Source organism: Gobio gobio, assembly GCF_949357685.1.
Source record: "Gobio gobio genome assembly, chromosome: 1".
In the NCBI taxonomy this organism is placed as follows: domain Eukaryota; kingdom Metazoa; phylum Chordata; class Actinopteri; order Cypriniformes; family Gobionidae; genus Gobio; species Gobio gobio.
The window spans coordinates 43,404,703-43,417,554 of record NC_137097.1 but is presented as its reverse complement, the minus strand read 5'-3'; the positions used below and the strand labels follow the sequence as shown (position 1 = coordinate 43,417,554).

The window sequence follows — 12,852 nt, the reverse complement described above, 5'->3', positions numbered from 1 at the left end:
GATCTACTGTATTTAAAAAAAAATGTGACCTTACGTTTCCAAATTGGGATGCTAGCGTAAGCTTATGGCTCTGCATAGATATCACGTAGGAGCTGACAGGAGATATACAGACAATAAACCATAGCTCTGGTCATGATGTGGTTTCAGGTGCAGTATCTGGTGGATCATGGTGCGATGATCGAGCATGTGGACTACAGCGGCATGCGTCCACTGGATCGTGCGGTTGGCTGCAGGAACACGTCAGTGGTGGTGGCACTGCTCAAGAAGGGCGCCAAGATAGGTAGGCGGGAAGGTTCTTACAGAAAAAATATGCTAAAATACGCACTTGTTTTAAAAGTACAATAACTTTAAAAGTACAGTAATTTGCTGCGTTAAAAAGTAGATAGCCATATGTTGAATTTCAGGTAGATGTTTGAACACACCATTTCACACAGTTTGTTAAAAAAAAAAAAAAAAAAAAATATATATATATATATATATATATATATATATATATATATATATATATATATATATATATATATATATATATATATATATATATATATATATATATATATATATATATATATATATATATATATATATATATATATATATATATATATATATATATATATATATATATATATATATACACACACACAAAATAATTAATTTGGGGTTGTAATGCTGCGTTCCATTCAGTTTGTAAAGTCAGAGTCACCAGCTTCTTACTTGGAAACTCTTGCTGAATTATTTCTGTTTGAATAATTTGCTCGGTGACAAAAGAAAACAAGGTTTTCTGGTCATTCTAAAATGCTGAAGTCAAAGCATTGCCTGACACAATGTTGCTTCTAAACATAAAGCATCTGATGTCGATTGCTAGCAGCCAGGAGGTTAGTCTGAGTTTCATTTCCATTCCTATTTATATTGTTTTCTTTAACACGTGGAATGGAAAAACTGCTTTATTTGTAAAATGCCATTTTTACCTGCCATTACTCGAGTCTTCAGTGTCTCATAATCTTTCAGAAATCATACTATGATGATCTGGTGACTAGAAAATGGTGAAAACAGTCAATCTGCTCAATTATTTTTGTGGAAAGCGTTATAGAAAAAAAGCTTTTGTAATATTATGAATGTCTTTACTTTTACTTTGATCAATTTAATGCATCCTTATTTAACAAACGTAATTAAAAGTAATTACTAACGACAGCAATAGTAGTGAATGATAGTGTACGTCATCTTCGAGTGTCAGGCAATGGATCTGGTTGTACGTCCAGAATATTCCACAATCACATTTGGATGAAACGCAGCATAGATTCCAAAGGTTATACCGTGAAGAAATGCGTTAGGAATGTAAGCAGCACATGCATTGAATATCATATGAAATTAGCTTCACATTTAGATGTCTTTCTCCTTCATACCCCTCCCTGTGACCTCAGTCATCCTAGTCGAACCCTCCTTCACCGAACTGCAGAACTCCACGGATCTGCAGCTGATTGTTGCTGATTGTTAATGTTGCTGCTTGTCATGGCTTCTCACGGCTGATCTTCCTTGTTCTTCCTTTCACGTCACTTTCACCCTTAACCACAACTGTCAATCTCTTTCTTTTTCTTCCCTTGACTCTCTATCACACTCTTCCTGTTTTCATAAACCTTTGCTCTCTGTCTGATATGGATGCCCCTCCCATGATGCTTCACTCTGCCCTAATAACCTGTCACCCTTTCACTCGTGACCCTTCCCACCTCTTCTCTCCTCGTAACCAGGATGTCAGACACTCCCCACCCGTGCTCGAGGTAAAACGCAGACCTTTGTCCCCATCTGCCATTTTTGACTGTGTCCCTTCATCTTGTTACCCGTGTGGTCCCTTCTCCATTGATCGGGTCTGATAGTGTTTTGGATGCCCAAATGTGAACGCCATATTCATATCACAATTCTTGGCCATAAAAAGTGCAAAGAGCTGCTGTCAGCCATACACATGGGTTGATTTTGTGTAATATTGTACTGCTGCAAAAATCTGACGGCAGACGTGGATCTGTTCGTTCATTCTGTCGGCTTGCATGGCTGCATGTAGGAAAAGGTGTTGCATTTTGGCATGATGCTGCAGAATGTTTTGTGGTTTGGGGGGGACATAAACACAGAATGCATTCATGCACTGTTTTGTAACTTTTTTTCATTAAAGGTCCCATGGCATGGCATTTTTCTATTATTTTTTAATGTTTCCTGAGGTGTACTTATATTGTTAGTATGATTTTTTTTACATCAAAAAATGTCATAATTTAGAAACAAAAGGCATCTTTTCTATACTGTTATTACCCCTCTGGCTGAATACCCTGTTTTAAGGGGTGTGTCTGCTGTGAAACTTCAGTGAAAACACCCACTGTTGTGATTGGCTGACATCTTGCGTTTGAAATGAGTGTTAGATTATACTGCGGAGGGGGCGTGGTTTAGCGAGGCTCTACACGCACTGCATGCATGAGAGGGAGAGAGAGAGGCTGACTACGCACTCGTGAACCACAGTTGAGCTGGAGGAAGTTTTATTGTAGTTGTTGAGAGCGCTGTTCTGTTAGCACAAGCTTTTGTATCTGAGAGTTCTGAATAAACAGTCCCAGTCACGTCAACTGTCTTCTTCCACCTTATTCTACGAACTTTGTAACACATGTAATGTACCATTACAGCCGTCGAGATGAACGAATCGTCAAAGTGTGGATTATTAGCCTGACGTCGTCATACTCAATTCTAGTCAGAAAATGAGTCTGATACTGCTCCGTTGGGCTGTGATTATGGGGCGTGTTTCAACCGAACCAGGAAAGACCTCAATTGGATAGACCTACAACCAATCAGAGCAACGGAGCGACGCACAACGTTAGTTGTCAAATGTCAACAGAACTCAACTGCACTGTGTTGCCATGTCCACGGGTTGAAGCGACCCTAATTATGTGATATACAGACCCAGGAATGCGATTTTTAGCTGCCAGCCCTGCCAAAATAACACATATTTTACCCCCCAAATGCCTTTTTTTCCCGGAGAACACCCCTGGAAAGTTATTGGGCTTGTTTTTGGCTAGTTTGGAGGAACGTTAGCAATTGGGCGGTTTTGTTGTAAAAACTTGGCAACCCTATCTGCACGCACGCTGGAATAAGTTACGTTAGAAGAAAAAGATGAGTGTAAACGATCTTTGCCGGTGTTGTAAAAAAATAATTTAAGGATTCACAGAGTACTTACCAACACGATCTTAATTTCTGAGAGAAATAGTAAAGGTGAATGCATATACAACAAGTTCTCCGTTTAGGATTAGAACAAATTGAACCCAAGCGCTCTTTGGTGACGTGGATGATTACGTTACTGTTGATCATCTGTCCATCATCGTCTAAAGCCCGCCCTGACAATTTCATTGGTCCGAACAGTTTCTGTTCGGGCATAATTACTTCTCTACGGAGAAAGTCCAGACCGAACTGCCCGAGTAAAAATGTTGTGGGCGGGGCTAAGTTCGGCTGGCATCCAGGCTAGTGGATTATAGCATTATTTTAAAAAAGCTGCAGTGATGAGCATTGAGTAGATAGACAGTCTGTTGATCACGTGAATGCAGTGATCTTGTCAATGCAATGCATTTTCTCTCACAAAATGCTTTCCCCACAACTAACAGCAAACACGACGTCGATATTAATACAGTAAGAGCTTCGCTGTGCAGCATAACAGCGTCATTCATTATAACGGCAGTTTGGGCAACTGTGCAGATACACTCGCGACGTGTGATTGACAGCTCTGAACATTATAAAGAGTGTTCTTTGATCGCTCTCTGTAGTTTAATCACTTAAAAAACGGATTTGTTTCATGCTACTAACAGAAACGGTCGTTTTAGTCACTGGCTTGATTCACTGATGCATTACGCTTAGGGCATCAAGACGGTGATCATTAAACGATCTAGAAAGAAAGTCTGAGTGAACTTGAATGATTAGCTACACATCAGAAGTCACTGATCACAGATCAGGCATTAATGAACACTGTTACTCACTGTTTGTCGCTGTGCTGTCAAATCCATATCGTTAAGTCTGTTTGTAAAGCCTGTGCTGACATTACGACTGATAAACGGAATCCATTTTCTCCGAATGCTCTGGGCGGGCAAAGCAGAGGAAGGGGAGGTAACCTTTCCTGGTATGACATCATAACAGGAGAATTCAAGATCAGCTCTTCTGAGCTGTCATTTTCTCAAAGGCAGAGCAGGACAGCCAGAACTCGGTTTACACCCATCAAAATTTCTAGCCACTTGGGGACCATATACAGGCTAGGGGAACTCATATTGATGTTAAAAAACCTCATAAAATTAAATGTTCATGCCATGGGACCTTTAAAACATGCGCTAGATAGTCATCTTTGACCGTTGTGTTGTCTTCCTGGGGTTTTTTATGCGTTTTTCTAGTATTGCATTTTTATGATGCTATATCATATTAAAAGTTAAAACTCATCTCGAGATGCTGTATAGTGACACTTTTTGCTGTTTAGCAGCATCTTGCGCCATTAGCATCGCAAATAAAGATGCTGTGTCAAGTTAAAAGAAGTTAAAACTCATCTCAAGATGCTGAATAGTGGCGTTTTTTGCTGTTTTGCAGCATCTTGCGCCATTAGCATCGCAAATAAAGATGCTGTGTCAAGTTAAAAGAAGTTAAAACTCCTCGAGATGCTGTATTGTGACGCTTTTTGTAGCATCTTGTGCAATTAGCATCGCAAATAAAGATGCTGTGTCAAGTTAAAAGAAGTTAAAACTCCTCAAGATGCTGTATTGTGATGCTTTTTGTAGCATCTTGTGCCATTAGCATCGCAAATAAAGATGCTGTGTCAAGTTAAAAGAAGTTAAAACTCCTCGAGATGCTGTATTGTGACGCTTTTTGTAGCATCTTGTGCCATTAGCATCGCAAATAAAGATGCTGTGTCAAGTTAAAAGAAGTTAAAACTCCTCAAGATGCTGTATTGTGATGCTTTTTGTAGCATCTTGTGCCATTAGCAGCATCGCAAATAAAGATTCTGTGTCGAGTTAAACGTTAAGTTTAAAGTTAAAAGAAGTTAAAACTCATCTCGAGATGCTAAATAGTGGCGTTTTTTGCTGTTTTGCAGCATCTTGCGATATTGGTATTGCAAATAAAGATGCTGTCAAGTTATAAGAAGTTTAAAACGCATCTCAAGATGTCATTGCGATGGACGTCTTTTCAATATTCTGATCTTGTCTAGAAACGCCTACATTTTTTTCCTAATCCTTTGTGCTATTGCATTATGATGGATGTCGTTCAGCTTTTCATTAGCGTTACAGTTTAATATTGGGATGGATGTTTTTTGACCTACAGTGGGGCAAAAAAATATTTAGTCAGCCACCAATTGTGCAAGTTCTCCCACAAAATCACATTGTCTGATTTTTAACGAATTTATTTGCTAATTATGGTGGAAAATAGGTATTTGGTCACCTACAAAAAAGCAATATTTCTGGCTCTCACAGACCTGTAACTACTTCTTTAAGAGGCTCCTCTGTCCTCCACTCATTACATGTATTAATGGCACCTGTTTGAACTCGTTATCAGTATAAAAGACACCTGTCCACAACCTCAAACAGTCAGACTCCAAACTCCACTATGGCCAAGACCAAAGAGCTGTCAAAGGACACCAGAAACAAAACTGTAGACCTGCACCAGGCTGGGAAGACTGAATCTGCAATAGGTAAGCAGCTTGGTGTGAAGAAATCAACTGTGGGAGCAATAATAAGAAAATGGAAGACATACAAGACCACTGATAATCTCCATCAATCTGGGGCTCCACGCAAGATCTCACCCCATGGGGTCAAAATGATCACAAGAACGGTGAGCAAAAATCCCAGAAATCACACGGGGGGACCTAGTGAATGACCTGCAGAGAACTGGGACCAAAGTAACAAAGGCTACCATCAACACACTACGCCGCCAGGGACTCAAATCCTGCAGTGCCAGACGTGTCCCCCTGCTTAAGCCAGTACATGTCCGGGCCCGTCTGAAGTTTGCTAGAGAACATTTGGATGATCCAAAAGAGGATTGGGAGAATGTCATATGGTCAGATGAAACCAAAATTGAACTTTTTGGTAAAAATTCAACTTCGTTGTCGTGTTTGGAGGAGAAAGAATGCTGAGTTGCATCCACAGAACATCATACCTACTGTGAAGCATGGGGGTGGAAACATGCTTTGGGGCTGTTCTGCAAAGGGACCAGGACAACTGATCCGTGTAAAGGAAAGAATGAATGGGGCCATGTATCGTGAGATTTTGAGTAAAAACCTCCTTCCATCAGCAAGGGCATTGAAGATGAAACGTGGCTGGGTCTTTCAGCATGACAATGATCCCAAACACACCGCCCGGGCAACGAAGGAGTGGCTTCGTAAGAAGCATTTCAAGGTCCTGGAGTGGCCTAGCCAGTCTCCAGATCTCAACCCCATTGAAAATCTTTGGAGGGAGTTGAAAATCCGTGTTGCCCAGCGACAGCCCCAAAAAAATCACTGCTCTAGAGGAGATCTGCATGGAGGAATGGGCCAAACTACCAGCAACAGTGTGTAAAAACCTTGTGGAGACTTATAGAAAACGTTTGACTTCTGTCATTGCCAACAAAGGGTATATAACAAAGTATTGAGATGAACTTTTGTTATTGACCAAATACTTATTTTCCACCATAATTTGCAAATAAATTCTTAAAAAATCAGACAATGTGCTTTTGTGGATTTTTTTTTCTCATTCTGTCTCTCATAGTTGAAGTGTACCTATGATGAAAATTACAGGCCTCTCTCATCTTTTTAAGTGGGAGAACTTGCACCGCTGACTAAATACTTTTTTGCCCCACTGTATGTGATCATTTTCAGCATCTCTCACATTTTTTTAGATGCTGTGGTTTTAAAAAGCCTGTTGCGATGTTATATTCTGATGCACTGCTGTATTATAATTTGTCTTTGATTACTGCGACACGACTTGATTTTTTTTAGTATCTCTTGCCTTTAGCTTTATCAAGTATCAAGTTAAAAACGTCTCTCGAGAATTCTCTGAATTCTCTCCGTTTCTGTTCCGCTGCAATTCTGTATTGCGTCTAGCCGTTTTTGAAAGCAAGAACGCATTCTGTGTTTTTTCCACAGTTGCTCTCAGTTTGGCTTTTTCAGGCTACTGGCCAGTTTGCTAACTGATCCCATGATCATTAGTTTGTCCTCAACTGCGCCTTGCATGAATTGCACTAAATCACTGCCTGCCTGCATACTGCAACTGGCTGCCCATGGCGAAATCTACAGCTCTAATAGACCCCTATCAATCTCTTATTCCCACCCTCCCTCCACTGTACATTCAGTCCAAACCAGTAGAAACACTTGACCTCGGTTCAGGCTGTCCACAGTGAGCTCAAACATGCTGACCACAAGTTCAGTAGCTGTTGGATTCAAATGTTTTTATTGCTAGTATAAACCGATTCAATTTCGGCAAGGTATAAACAGCCAAGCTGCTCGTGATTTGTTTCTTTCTTTTTTGTCTGCCGTGTTGCCATGGCTTTTTGTGATATCCAAAAGTTGTTTGTAGACTTTGCCTCCTTTCAAGCAAGATATCCTGGCAGCCTGCTTGTTCCTTTGTGTCCCTCAGAGATTAGCAAGCTACTTTGTGTCCGTATGGACTATCAGTCCGTGGTGACTCTTTGCTTTTCCTCTTTTTCATGCTCTATTGCACTTAGGTCCTGCAACATGGGCAATGGCCACATCCAAACCTGATATTATGATTGTTCTGCTGAGCAAACTGATAGAGGAAGGAGATGGTTTCTACAAGGTGAGTGGCTTTTATTTGAATGATAATCATACACAATGAATAGAATATTCAGCTGAAGAAATGTAGTCTGTACAAACACAAAACTGTGTTTAGGAATATGCTGCCAATAATAATATACAGTGTTAGGTGTAATGCATTGCTAAGTAATTACAGTAATTTAATTACTTATACCTTGAAAATGTAAAGGATTCCTCTTAGTTTTTCTGTAATTTTATTAGTTACTTCTGATGTAATTGCATTAAATACTGTATAGACTATGCTTTTAATGTACTTTGGTTCAGCAAACTTTGGTTTGTTTTTATGAAGATATAATCATATATTATTTTGAAATTGAGAAGTAAAAATGTCTTGCCAAACCAGAAAGGAAAGGTGAAAGAAGCCGCCCAACGCTACCAGTATGCCCTGAAGAAGTTCCCACGAGAGGGTTTCACAGAGGACCTAAAGACCTTCCGCGAGCTCAAAGTCTCTCTGCTGCTCAACCTCTCCCGCTGCCGGAGGAAAATGAACGTGAGTCCAAAGCACTTGGTTTCATAAAACTCTCTTCCTTCTGTCTCTCTTCACTCATAGCGACGTTATGAGTAAGAATTGAGATTGCCCTGATGACATTAATCTAGAATTTTTCAGTCATTCTAACCAATTGATCATTTGTTCCTTGGTGTATTGATAGTCTGTTTGTTAAGGATATGGTATTAAAGAAAAAGGATTTCAGGGCAAATCCAAAATGGAGTTAGTGGTGCTGTAGAGTTACGGCACGCGATTCCAGCATCCACTGATAACTGTGTCTGGTTGGTCCTGTGCTAAAAACAGCCTTGTCAACATTTTCATTGTGCATTATTTAAATATTGTGTAATAATGTATGCAATTTTGTATATGTTACCTTTCAAATTATTTACAATTGTATATATTATATTTGTGGTATACCTTATTCTGGGTAGAACGCATATTTAACTTCAATGAAAAATCAACAAAAGATTGAAAATTGGGCATTAAAAAAACAATTCTGGAAAAAAATTCTGAAGACAACACACTGTACACTTTATTTGTGTTAAATGAAATATGGTGTTTACCCTAACTAATGTCCATGATATGCTGTTCTCCAATGTCGATATTGACATTGGCTGTTTAAAAAAGCAGCTAGTATACTGTAAATCATCTTGTTTATAAGCATATATGCAATGGCAACTTGCCTAACCAACAAACTGCATGTATTAGTTTTGTGTTTGGATTTAAAGACAGTATTGCTGTATTAAGAGATTTTGTTCTTCCCATTTTTTTCCACCTTTATTGGCTACATTATTTCTCATTTTGGATGATTTATTTCTCATTTTCCTCTGAATGAAGAAGTTCTCTTGAAAGCTCTTTACACTCAGCCCATGCTGTAGTTTATCTTCCCATCATGATCTCATCCCTGTTTCGGTTTGATTTGTTGGTTCATTGGGTTTTTCTGACATTTGTTGGATTTGTTTAAGAGTTAGGTTTAGTACAGGTGGAGGTTTGAGCTGTCACATTGCATCTTCCCACTGTCTCTGTTGAGCATATATTTGTGTGTGTCAGCACATTTTATAAGTGTGTACGTGCATTTCCATAATTGTATGTCTGTTTGTCATATTTGCACTAATGGTGCTTAAAATATGTTGATTTTTGTGTAGATTTTTGTAATAATCAGTGTTTACATCCTCATATAAGTGTGACATGTTCCTGTCCAACATGAGTTTGTGTGCGTCAGTGATGTAAGAGAGTGTGTGTGTGTGTGTGTGTGTGTGTGTGTGTGTGTGTTTGTGTCTGTTTGTGTGCATGTCCGCATGCACATATGTGTGTGTGTGTCCTCCCTCTGACCTCATGTACGGCTCAGTGTATGACTGTTGGTCCTGTTGTTGCTTGCAGGACTTTGGGATGGCGGAGGAGTTTGCCTCCAAGGCACTAGAGTTGAAACCCAAATCCTATGAAGCCTATTACGCACGAGCCCGTGCCAAGCGCAGCAGCAGGTAACCGTAGCAACCAACAGGCAGGACAGCCTCTAAAACACATTCTGTCTAGCACAGATAAAGTGCTGACAGATCATGACCCAAACTGGCCAAATGTGTTTCGATTGGTTGACGTAGTGCTATGCTAGAGTTTCAAGATAGAAGTCAATTTTAGCCCCTTGACTTCTCCCTCATTAGTTGACAACATCAGGATTAGACCTGTTCTTCATACTTCATGTTGTGTTGAACAATCAGATTATTTTTCCTCAGAATGTCCATCATTCATATTTTATTCCTTTTTCTCTTTTGATCAACTTGCTTTTTTGGGGGAGGGGTCGTGGTGTATGATTTTGATTGGAAAAACGATTAAAGGAATGTTCCGAGTTCAATACAAGTTAAGCTTGACATTTACAGTGAAAGTCTATATATATATATATAATATTATGATTTAGGTTTTACAGACTTTACAGGGTTTGTAAACCGAGTCATCATTGGTGTCATGTTATAAGTCTCGTTGGCTATTGTTTACTTTTAACCTGTCGAAGGTCGTTGACCCATAGACTTCCACTGTAAGTGCATTACTATTCTGTCTGGTAATTTGCAATGAGCCACTTCAGATGCTGTTGACAAGGATGAACTTACATTGAACCCAGAATATCCCTTTAGCAGTAGTCGTTTCTCAGTCTTTAACAAGCATATTTCTTTCTTTCTCTCTTCCTACTGCCATATTCCACCTTCCTACTCTCTCTCATTCCCTGTCTCCCTTGCTGTAGGCAATTCCACGCAGCCCTGGAGGACCTGAGTGAAGCGATGCGTCTGTGTCCCAATAACCGCGAGATCCAGCGCCTGCTGCAACGCGTGGAAGAAGAGTGTCGTCAGGTTGAAGAGCAACAGGAGCTGGATCCTCCTCCTTCCCCTCCCCGCGAACAAGCCCCATCCATGATCCCGCCTCCACCAATGGAGCCCCATATTTCAGACATGGAGCCTGTCCAGGACTTGTTTGAGGAGGAGGACGATTACCTTGAGCGGGACTTGGATGGCCTTCCGATTGGTGTTCCCGCTGAGCCCCACACTATTCCATCGGGACTTCCAGTCATTCAGAACATGCCTCCATCTCCGAGCCATCATGATTCACCCTACTTGGGCCAAGCATACGACCTTCGCCCCAGCCCCCCTTCGATGTCCTCTCCTACACGGCAAGGCTACCAATCCACCTCCCCTTCGCTCTCCCCAACGCACCAGAGCTCCCACTTCCGGCCCAGTCCCCCTCATCAGGCCTCCTACCACTTCAGCCCGCCACCATCACCATTACGCCGGGGACCACAGTATCGTGCCAGCCCCACCTCTGAGGGAGTTGCCATGTATCGTCCTCAGTCCGCCTCTGCAGGACGCTACCAGCAGGACCAGCTTGCAGGACGACCCAAGTCCCCTCTGTCCAAGATGAGCAGCCAACGTTCATTCCAGTTTTCCCAACAGACTTCCCAGCCATCACAGCAAAGCCAGTGGTTGCAGCCAGCTAAGGCACAGATCGTCCGCACCAACCAGCCCAGCGCTGCGGTACACTCCAGTGCCGTACTGGGTAGTAGTGCTTACAGTCAGATTGCTCACTCGATGAGTGCCCGCTGCCCAGGTGACATGGATGAACTTGGGGATGGAGGATACTCATCTTCACTTCAACCTCAGGGCAGTTTGAGTGCAGGGGCCTTGTACCAGCGTGCCATCAGCATGGATCCTGGCCTTGTGGAGGATGAGCTTCCCCACAGGCCCTCCTCTGCCTTCAGACCCAGTCCTGGAGGTGTCCGCTACAGTCAGACACCGCAGATCAGCCGCAGTCAGTCAACCGCCTACTATCCGGTCCAACCCCACGAAATGGAGCGACAGGTGACGCTAGGTTCACCTGAGAACCTTCATGCACACCGACGTCCAGTCAGTGCCAATAACGTAGAACCCAAACAGCACCCGCCGGCTCCACGCCCCCTCATTCACTCCCACAGTACAGGTCTACGCTTCTCTCCATCCAACAACAGTTTGGTGGCAGGTTCTGCTGCTAATCTAGGCCCAGGGTTCAGGGCGTCAGCTTCCGCTCAGCAAATGGAGATACCCCTAAAGATTTCCTATGAAGGAAGCTACCATGATGACCTTTCACCGATGTCACCGCCACAGGGCACAGACTTCCGGGTGGTGGGTGGAACATACCCAGGAGAGGCCCTTCGCTCCCGCAACACGCCTTTCATGGGCATCATAGACAAGACTGCACGGACTCAGCAGTACCTTCAGCAGCAGCCTTCGCTTGCATCGTCCTCCTCGGGTTCTCGACCCTGGGCTGTTTCTTCTCTGGATACAGTGGTGAACAGTCCAGCCACTTCCCCAAGCAACGTGGGATACGGGCAGCAAACGACGCCCCTCAGCCATATCGCCTACTACAACCGCACCAACAACGCTCACAATGGCCACCTAATGGATGATGATTTCTACGGCAACCCTCCCGGTGTGACGCGGGACCGGGCGGACGCTATGGGCAGAGTTAGCCAGGTTCCCACATACCCAGATGTGAAAGTGGCACGAACTCTACCAGTTTCCCAGGCCTACCAGGACAATGAGTATAGGCAGATGTCTCGCAATGAAAGGCAAGGCCCAACCTCACCCATTAAACCAAAGAGACCTTTTGTGGAGTCTAATGTATAAGAAGAAATGTGCAAGATTTATTAGAACATTCCAGAAGAATATCTAACATGTTGAACGTCTTATCTCATCATTTTTTTTGTCCCATATCTTGATGAAAATACTGACCCGATGAGGTGAATTCCACTTATGTGAAGTGAATCTAGCATGTACAAGTCAAGTGCATCTGTATTTGCCCTGGACACAAATATGGAAGCATCAAGACCCATTGGAGTAAAAGTAGGCCTGTGTCACTGCTGTACACCAACCTTCTACTTTTCTGTACCTTCCGAGTGGGCGGCAGTGCCAGCCATGGACACATTTCCCCCTGGACCAGATGTCCCCACTCATGTCCCCACTCAGACCAGTAATAATCCCTGAGAATCCTGCTGGGTCTTGAGTTGAAAATGTACCTGAAATATTCCAATATTGCTTAAGCA

General features: G+C 42.2%; 1 protein-coding gene across 1 annotated transcript in view; it reads left to right on the top strand.

The window, feature by feature from the left end:
• tanc2a (tetratricopeptide repeat, ankyrin repeat and coiled-coil containing 2a) overlaps positions 1-12,581 on the top strand; it is a 128,931-nt gene extending 116,350 nt beyond the window's left edge. Inside the window, exons 22-26 of the mRNA XM_079826927.1 lie at positions 148-280; positions 7,696-7,787; positions 8,148-8,294; positions 9,672-9,772; positions 10,525-12,581. Coding sequence (XP_079683053.1) covers positions 148-280; positions 7,696-7,787; positions 8,148-8,294; positions 9,672-9,772; positions 10,525-12,436 — 2,385 coding nt within the window. The 3' untranslated portion in view covers positions 12,437-12,581. The remainder of the gene's footprint in view (positions 1-147; positions 281-7,695; positions 7,788-8,147; positions 8,295-9,671; positions 9,773-10,524) is intronic.
• The last annotated feature ends 271 nt before the right edge of the window (positions 12,582-12,852 follow it).